The sequence below is a fragment of the Notothenia coriiceps genome, unplaced genomic scaffold (assembly GCF_000735185.1).
Source record: "Notothenia coriiceps isolate Sejong01 unplaced genomic scaffold, NC01 NC01_scaffold00017989, whole genome shotgun sequence".
NCBI lineage: Eukaryota > Metazoa > Chordata > Actinopteri > Perciformes > Nototheniidae > Notothenia > Notothenia coriiceps.
The window spans coordinates 1-9,207 of NW_011350690.1; the positions used below are offsets into that span (position 1 = coordinate 1).

Consider the following 9,207-nt stretch of genomic DNA (forward strand, 5'->3'; position numbering starts at 1 on the left):
GAAAAAGTGTTGAGACTGAGCCCAAAGTTATCATCAGGTAAAAAGTCACATTATTATCCTCATCATCCTTTGTTGCACTTTTAACATCAGCAGCAGCAAAAGCCTCTCTGGGCTCCACAAGTTTAACAACCACAGTAGCTGTTGCTGACAGGGAAACGTTGCCATTGTCTTTCACCAGTATGAGCAGTTTATGCTCAGCCTCGTCTGTCTCTGTGAATGAGCGAAGTGTTCTGATCTGTCCTGTATAGCGGTCCAAACCAAAGAGACTGTGGGCAGTAACTTCCTGCAGTGAGAACAGTAACCAGCCGTTATATCCTATATCAGCGTCATAGGCTCTGACTTTAGTCACCAAGTGTCCTGCGTTCACATTGCGGGGAATCTCCTCCACACCTTCAGCAGAACCGTTAGAGCTGACCGGATACAGGATGACTGGAGCGTTGTCGTTCTGATCCAGAATGAACACGTGCACTGTGACGTTGCTGCTTAGTGACGGAGTTCCAGAATCTGTGGCGACAACTTGGAACTGGAACGTTTTCAGAGTCTCAAAGTCAAAGCTTTTTGTTGCCGAAATTGTGCCATTGGCTTGATTTATATTTAAAAATGCAGTCACAGTGGGCCCTGCGCTGTTACGGTTGAGTGAAAATGTGACTTCTGCATTTTCGCCTCCATCGGCATCTGTTGCGATAACTGAAAAAATCGACATTCCAACTTTGTTGTTTTCAGGCACATAAAAAGTGTATGGGCTTCCAATGAAGAAAGGACTATTGTCATTAATATCTAGGACGTCTACGTGTATCACCTTTGTAGATGACAGGGCGGGGCTCCCTAAATCCTTAGCTGTTATCGTTATAGAATACATATGCATGGTTTCCTTATCTAGGTAGTCCTTGGTGACCAAAGAGTATGACTGTCCGTCAGGAGAAGGCTTTAAATCAAATGGTAAATGGCCGGGCACACTGCAGACCACCTGTCCGTTCACACCTGAGTCGAGGTCCGTCACACCCATCAGCGCCACCACCGTGCCAGGAGGTGCATCCTCTGGAATTTTACTAGAAAGGGATGTGATCTCTATTTCGGGTTGATTATCGTTTACATCTTCCACTCTGACAACCACGTTGCACTGTGTGGAAAGAGACACGGCACCTTTGTCTGCAGCCAGTACCTTTATCTCATATACTTGCCTTTCCTCATAATCAAGGCCACCTTTCACCGTTAATTTGCCAGTTTTTCTATTCAAATCAAACGGTTCAGAGGATGCTCCTCTATGTTTACTTCGTAAAGAGTATTCGACCTCACCGTTCATCCCCTCGTCCGAGTCAGATGCATTTACTGTCAGCAGAAATGTTCCTGCAGGTGCGTTTTCCTTTATTGTTACAGTGTATTTCTGTTTATCACACACTGGCGGGTTGTCATTTATGTCTGACACATTAACAGTGATATTAATAGTACCAGATTTAGATGGTTTACCTCCATCATTAGCTGTTAATTGTAACCAGAGTTGAGCGGCGTGTTCTCTATCCAAGGGTCGCTGTAAGATTAGGAACGGAACTTTTCCATCCTCTCCAAATTCCTCTGTTTCCAGGCGAAAATACTGTTCATTGTTAAGCTTATATGTTTGTAAGGAATTTAAACCAACATCCAAGTCGTGTGCTCCCTCCATTTGAAATCTAGATCCAACTATGGCGGACTCGAGCACCTCTAATGTGTAGTTTTCTTCAGGAAATGTGGGTGAATTGTCGTTTACATCGAATATTTCAACTGTTATCTGGTGCATCTCGAGTGGATTTTCTACGATTGCTTTCAGATTCGCGATGCATGGAGCAGTTTTTGCACAAAGCTGCTCCCTGTCTATTATTTGGTTCAGCAACAAAACTCCATCCCTTGGATTTACCTTAAACAGATCCTGCTTTGTTCCAGACACGACCCGAAGATTCCTATCCGTCAGTCTTCTGAGATCTAATCCAAGGTCTTTGGCCACATGTCCAACCACGGTGCCTATTCTTAATTCTTCCTGGATGGAATAACGTATCTGAGCAGAGATTCCTCCCAAATAAGTCACAAGCAGCAGCGACAAACAAAAAGATATCCACATATCCAGCCATTGTCCTCTCATTTGCGTTATCGCCATTTTCGGAAAAAGCCTTTTTTATAACGATCTGTGTTCTCTTCTGTTAACACAATTATTATGACATGGTTTTCAGTTTTCTCTCACGGATATTAAACAAAAACAGTCTACGGTAACCATCATTACAAGAGAAAAATAAAAGATGTTTTACCCGCCGTTCAACCGTCTCTTCGGGTTCATACTGAATGCACATTTAAAAAACAGCACCTCTCACACGCAGCCACTGTCGTGATTTATAGTGTAACAGCACCACCCGTTGTCACCTTAACGATTGTGCCGCTTGCAGTTATACATTTTCTTCCAGTTTAGCCTGTGTGTGCTTATCGTTAAGGTGACAACGGGTGGTGCTGTTACACTATAAATCACGACAGTNTTTTATACTATACGTGTGGAGGAGAATAACGCTCCTGGAGCCCTGCTCAGTTCCCCAACTGCGTTTGACCCTGACCTCCATGAAAACCAGTATCTAGTTTATTTCATCCTAGAGAGGGAGATAGCCAACACCTCCATGTCCATGCTGTTCTCCATCAACCCAGAGAACGGGAATCTTTACGCACTAAAAACGTTTGACTACGAGATCGAGAAGGAGTTTCTCTTCCACATCGAGGCCAGAGACTCTGGCTCTCCTCCTCTCAGCAGTAACGTGACGGTGCACATCATCATTGTGGACCAGAACGACAACGCTCCGGTTATTGTCTCTCCGTGGCGCGCACACGGCTCGGTGGTGGAGGAAAAGATCCCCAGATCCACCGATAAAGGCTCTCTGGTTTCTAAAGTGATAGCCTTGGACACAGACTCGGTGCACAACTCCCGGATCACCTACCAGTTCCTGCAGGTGACTGACGCCACCTTGTTCAGTCTGGACCAATACAACGGAGAGATCCGGACCATGAGGATGTTCAGCTACAGAGACCCACGCCACCAGAGACTGGTTGTCGTTGCCAAGGACAACGGGCAGCCTGCCCTCTCTGCTACAGTCACCATCAAGCTGTCCACAGTGGAGACTGCCGTGAAGGCCTACTCTGACATGACCGAGGTGCCTCTAGAATATGACATATTCTCAGACCTCAACCTGTACCTGGTCATCGGTCTGGGCTCCGTGTCATTTCTCCTGCTGATCACCATACTGGTCACCATCGTGATCAAGTGTCAGAAACCCAAACCAAACAAAGCGGCTCCTCCCTGCAGGAACAGTGTGATCAGTGAGGGGAACTCCACCATCGCAGACTCCACTCTGGTCTCCAACGACGCCTACTGGTACAGTATGTTTCTAGCAGAGACCAGGAAAGGAAAGATGGTGGTCAGACAGCCTGTGCCAAAGGGCTCCAGATACATCGTGTCCAGTTTACCACGAGGCACTGGACTCACAGACACTAGTGGATCAGCAGCCTCCACCCTGCAGGTACAGATAACCGCTCACTTTAACATAACTAAATCCTTCAAATATTGGCCTTCCTTTAACAAAGGATATCTGTTTGCAGTATGGAACCACACATTATTGTGCTCTTCTTCTCTTGTAGTCTGTGTTTTGCAAGTCGTACTTTTTGGCTTGAGTTTTTCTTTGTGCGATAACTCTTCACACTTGCTCTTCATTTATTACTGTAACAACAAAGTTCCACAGCACTAAATCCCTCTGATATTCTGTATCTAAAACTGTAAATATTCTCTAAAGTTTCATTTTCATAATTTAACATGTCTACTAAAAATGGACCTAAAAAAGGTAATCTCCCAATGTCACCTACAACATTCCTCAAGGGGAAAAGCCTTAGCAATGCTGACCATGTTAAAAGACTCCACTGAAATAAAAAACAAATAAAACCTTAATAGCAACAAACCTGAAGAAACAATTGAACATGTCTGGGTACACCTCTGCTTTTTTAAATATCCTGCAGCTTTTTTGACTTAAAGTGTTTTTCATTTGTAATTGCTCCAGAGACATATCTGGTTGACTTGTACTTGTGGTGAATATACAGTATATCAGTGTAATGGTTTTGTAATCTCTATTTTATTCACTGCAAATGAAAATACAATCAATATAAATCAGAACTGAGATTTTATTCACAAAGAGCTTGTATAACACTTTACAAATGAGGATCTTGTGAGTAAGGCTTCTTTCAATTTATGAAAACACATGTTAAACACATGTTTTCTGTTGTTTAACAAATAATATCCAACATAATGCACAACACAGTTTTCTCTGTTTTGAACAATGACAGCTTTTTTGTGCTCAAACCATTTTCCCCACAGCATCAATGTAATTGTAACTATTCAGTGTTATACCCTATCCATCTACCCATCTATCTATCCATCTATCCATCTATCTATCTATCTATCTATCTATCTATCTATCTATCTATCTATCTATCTATCTATCTATCTATCTATCTATCTATCTATCTATCTATCTATCTATCTATCTATCATGGTAAGTATGCTGCTGTTATAGCTACATTTGAAACAGTTTAACCCACTTTTATAGAACGCATTGTAACAACTGCAGACTCGGTTATTAAGTGTCACACTAACCATTACTAACACTAACTAATCTGTGGCACTTTTCCAAACATGACTTAACATTCTTATTCATAGTTCTTTGATACCAACCCTGTCATCACAGGATACATACACACCAGTAATCATTTCTTGTGTTTGCAATGAACTGACCATTGAACTGCTTGTTTTTTTTTCTCCTCACTCTAAAGTACCCTAAATGAGGAAAGTCCACTCAGCAGCTGGAGGTATGCAGGAGTCTCACTCCCCACCCTGGATGCCCTTTAATGAATCATGTTACAGAACACATGGGTTTGATTGTTTTGTGAATGTGTTTATTTGTTTGTCCTCAGTAGTTCATGATTTTTTCTTCTTTAGTTTCTCTTGGAAAACATTTTTTTTAATTGCAAAGGAGCAAGTTGACATCACATGCTGCTTGTCAAATCTCTGGTGTTAACCTCTTTCTGCCAACAATATGGTTACTGATATTTATATTACAGCTTCATCACCAAAGCCGTCTATCATGTATCCATGCAATTTAAGTACACTCATAATAATCTATAATCTTAATGTATTTATAAAGAGTCTTACACTGAGACTGTGCTCAGTATTTCTGTCTTAGTTATTACTTTTGTGAACAGAGTAAGAGTCAACTAGTCAGTCGCACATTGATTTTTAATTCAAAATGACAACATCACCATGCTGCTCTGTCTGAAGATCATTGATCACGGTTCTAGAGAATCCATTACTTCAACTAGCAATAACACAATTTACTGGCTTTTGCTTTTTTCCCCACAATCTGGCTTCTGCTTAGAAAATATCAATGTCTTAAATTGGTCCTGTGCATGTGAAGAATAATGTGTATTCAACCCCTACTGACCCATCACTGATAGATTATTATATTATAATTCCTATTTGTCTTTATTGGTGGGATTGTGCTGTATAGCTGTATGATTTTGTTGGTAATACTATATTTTGAGTGTTACTGACTTCACAGAATGACACTTTAATTTTCTGTCTGCTGTAGCGTGAATTGTGACCTACTTCTTTATGCAGGAGAGGCGCAAAGTGAAACCAGTCACCCAGTTGCCTAGCAACAACTCTCCTTCACATAATTTTGGAGCATGGTAGTCATAGACCACCTCAACCTACACTCTGTCTCCTGCCTGAAGCCCCTGTCTGAGTGACAGACATCTGCTGCATGTGATGTTTCTGTTAGTGCTGTGTTTTGTTTTCAGATGTATCTAATTCTCTTTTCTTGTTTTCCAGGCATCCACCAGCAGCACATAAGGCCACACCCTCAGCTGCGTATTGGATTAACGCTGACAGGAAAGGAGAAAGCCCCAGTCTGTTATGACCCCCCACATCCATCCTGCCCACTCTTATCCTTGTTCCTCACAATATGTAGCCGTCATGCCATAACACCAAATGGACTATGGTGGCTAAAAGGAAACAGCCCTTCCCCTCTCTATTTTCAAGCACATGAAAAGCCTATCAACATTGGCTCTCTGTCCATTCAATACGCATTATTAAACTGCATGGCTTCAACCACACTCTGAGACCCCTCGTGCAAACAATTTTCATTTGGAAACACTTGCAAAGAAGTAGACTGTATGAAAGATTACAACTGTGGATATCTAAAGAAGCCTCAACAAGGACTGCGTGGACATGGGAATGTTTAAATGCCTTTATTAAGAGACTGTTTCCCCTCTCTAAAATGAAACACATGTTGGATATTACAATATTAACCTCTGTGCTTTGTCTTGATCCTTAACAGTATTGATGTATAATATACAAATTAACTAAAAAGTGAAACAGCACAACCAACTATACAAAAAAAGCACCAATATTTTAAAGTATGAAAAGAAAGTGGATCAGTATTTTAAAGATGTGGTAGCTTTCAACAGTTTTATGTTTTGTACATTACTTTGTGCTGTATATGAGAGCTAAGCCTGAATATATGAAGGATATTGCTGAGAGAAAGTTAACCAGTACATTAAACAGATGAACGTGAGTCCTTTAGCCATTATGTATCTGCCTTTCAGTTGTTTTTGCATGGGATGATCAAATTGCGCAATCACTTTCTTTAGTTAGGCCGAACAGTTTAGTATTTTTCAAAACAATATGGAAGATTACATTTCATCAAGAAGACAATGAAGAAGTAAAACAGCATAATAATTGGATGTATTCCGATAATTAAGTGTACTCTCAGCTTAAATTTAAATATACATGGTGCTTGAATGTTATGTTCACTTGGACGCAAGTGAAAAATAAGAGCCTAGAGGACTGTGAAGACCGTGAATCTTCAAGAATGGTTTGAATATCTTCTCATAGCTAATGTAAATACAACACAAACATGGCCATGATTTCACTTTTTTATTTTAAAAGCCAAACTGTGTGGATGTTCCTGTATTTCAACCTTTTGAGATTGTGTATCAAGTAAAAAAACTCACTAAATGACTCAATGTTTACTTTACAATGCTGAAATACTGAATACTGGTTGTGCCCAATGGAAGCTGTGCTGATGTGTATTACTATGACTACTTTCTCTATTTAGATATATCATAAGCCTGTATCTACTGTATACAAATGTAATTCTTTTCAATTAACAATGCTGAACTTTTGTAAAGATAATCAGTGGAATTACTGTGCCATCAGATTTAAGTGTATGCAAATCATTCACATGATCAGTTATTACGTAGTCCCATTGTTTAGCACAGCTCAAATTGCATTGTATAAAGTTGTTTTGTTGAACAGGCAAACATATACAATAAGTGCTTTTGTACAGTGGACTGTTATGGTGCATTATGTCGTCATGTGTGTAATGTGAGCTTATTGTATGCTATGGTCTGTATGATCTATTAAATATAAAAACGAAATACTAAAACAATCATATTAGTAAACTTCTGAATCTCTTGAGTGTCATATTGAGTTCTGAATATTAATAGCATTCATTTAGGACTATTGCACTGTTTGAAAATGATTTTTAATTATAGTTTAGAAAGCATATCAAGCTTGAGTGAATCTTCTATAAACTAGATCTGTGATGATGATTTCTTAATTATAATGCCTGCACCCCACCTGTATCAGCTAGTTAACTAACTGGCTTATGTTTCACTACTTGACATGTATTTGAGTTTAAACAACTAATATAAGTGATTTATAAAACCAATCACAAGCACGTGTTTGAACAGAACCACATAAGTCTGAATCACATCATGGTACAGTCATTTTTCTTTTAAATGCATACATTTACATTCAATTGGAGATTTATTGATTTTGCTTTAGTTTGAGGGGCTTTTTTCCTGTCCGGCATAGCATTTCCATAGCTAAACATTTGTTATAATGATTATAAATGCATAGTTATATAGGCCTTTTTTAATGCATCCATGCTTTTTTCTTTTACATATTGATAATAACTAAGTTTTTTAGGTTTTTCTAGAGGGCTCAACTTCATTTTTTTATTGATTCAAACGCACAATATGTGTAAAACAAAACAAGAGGGACAGGCAATTAAAAAAGGACTTGAAAACACCTCTCTAATGTATGATGTTGGTGGAAACTGGCTCCAGCTTTGTGCTCGTTCTGGACTGTCTTCCCTGATCCAAGTCAGCACCACCATCATCTGTGAGGACGTCATGACCATCTTTAACCTGCAAGGAAACACAATGTTAAAATACATTTATATGAAAAAGAAGCAACCACATTATGTCTTAAATTAAGTTCTTAACACAGTCTTATAAAGTGTTGCTAAATGTCCCAAGCTGACTGAAGGATGTATGGTGAGCGTATAGGGATATACTTTATTCAAATATGATAAAAAAAACAACTCAGTGTTTTATTTAAGTGTTCATAAGGTTTGTAGAGAACTTGCAGGATTTGTCTTCTTCTATGATGATTGAACAATGAGTGTGTCTGTCTCTGTGTGAACACATGAGCTCATCTCTCTGGGGAGATGAGCTCATCACACAGAAACCTTCAAGTTTCAGCAGCAATTTGTATCACTTAACGAATGATCATTTGTGTTATGTCTTCTAAATAAGGCAACAATCATGTTTTTTTTCTTAGTTTAGATGCTATTATGTTTTATTGGAGCAAAGTGAAATAAGAAAAATGTTGAGATCAAAAAATTGTTTTGTGCCCTTTTCTTTTCACCACTTGACTCTCAGAGAAAATGTTCACACTGGCTGTCTGATGCTCTGCTCCACTGGCAGACTAGCACCAGCACACTGACAATGCACCATGCAACAAAGCACTAGAAGAGCCACCAGCTGCCACTAGTAGGCTAACCCATGTGCACATGTGTTGGCACCTACATAAAACCTCAAAGTGTTCTGATTATATATCTTGAGTTTTATTTTCTCTGCATTATTTTTGTAATACAGGGAGGAAAGAGCGATTTGAGGGGTTGGTATATGACATGGGCTGCATGTACTTGCTTTCCTCATTGCATTCAATACAACATAATAATCAAGGTATTTGTAATAAACCCTAATGGAGGGATATGACTGTGAAGAGGAATACATGAGAATAAACAGTGTCAGGGTATATGGATGCAGCAGACTTTCTTTGTCTGCAGCATTCACAGCTCC

General features: G+C 39.5%; 2 protein-coding genes across 2 annotated transcripts; one reads left to right on the forward strand and one right to left on the reverse strand.

The window, feature by feature from the left end:
* Positions 1 to 7: 7 nt before the first annotated feature.
* On the reverse strand, positions 8 to 2,128 carry LOC104950760 (protocadherin alpha-8-like; the record flags this gene model as incomplete). The annotated part of the gene is made up of 1 exon (XM_010777318.1): positions 8 to 2,128. A coding segment is annotated over exon 1 (2,121 nt), but the record flags the coding sequence as incomplete, so codon positions are not given.
* A 376-nt stretch (positions 2,129 to 2,504) lies between these two features.
* LOC104950761 (protocadherin beta-17-like) lies at positions 2,505 to 7,508 on the forward strand. Its single transcript, XM_010777319.1, has 3 exons — positions 2,505 to 3,527; positions 4,828 to 4,863; positions 5,885 to 7,508. The coding sequence occupies exons 1-2, from the start codon at positions 2,634 to 2,636 to the stop codon at positions 4,837 to 4,839; spliced, it is 906 nt and encodes a 301-aa protein (XP_010775621.1). The 5' UTR covers positions 2,505 to 2,633; the 3' UTR covers positions 4,840 to 4,863; positions 5,885 to 7,508.
* The last annotated feature ends 1,699 nt before the right edge of the window (positions 7,509 to 9,207 follow it).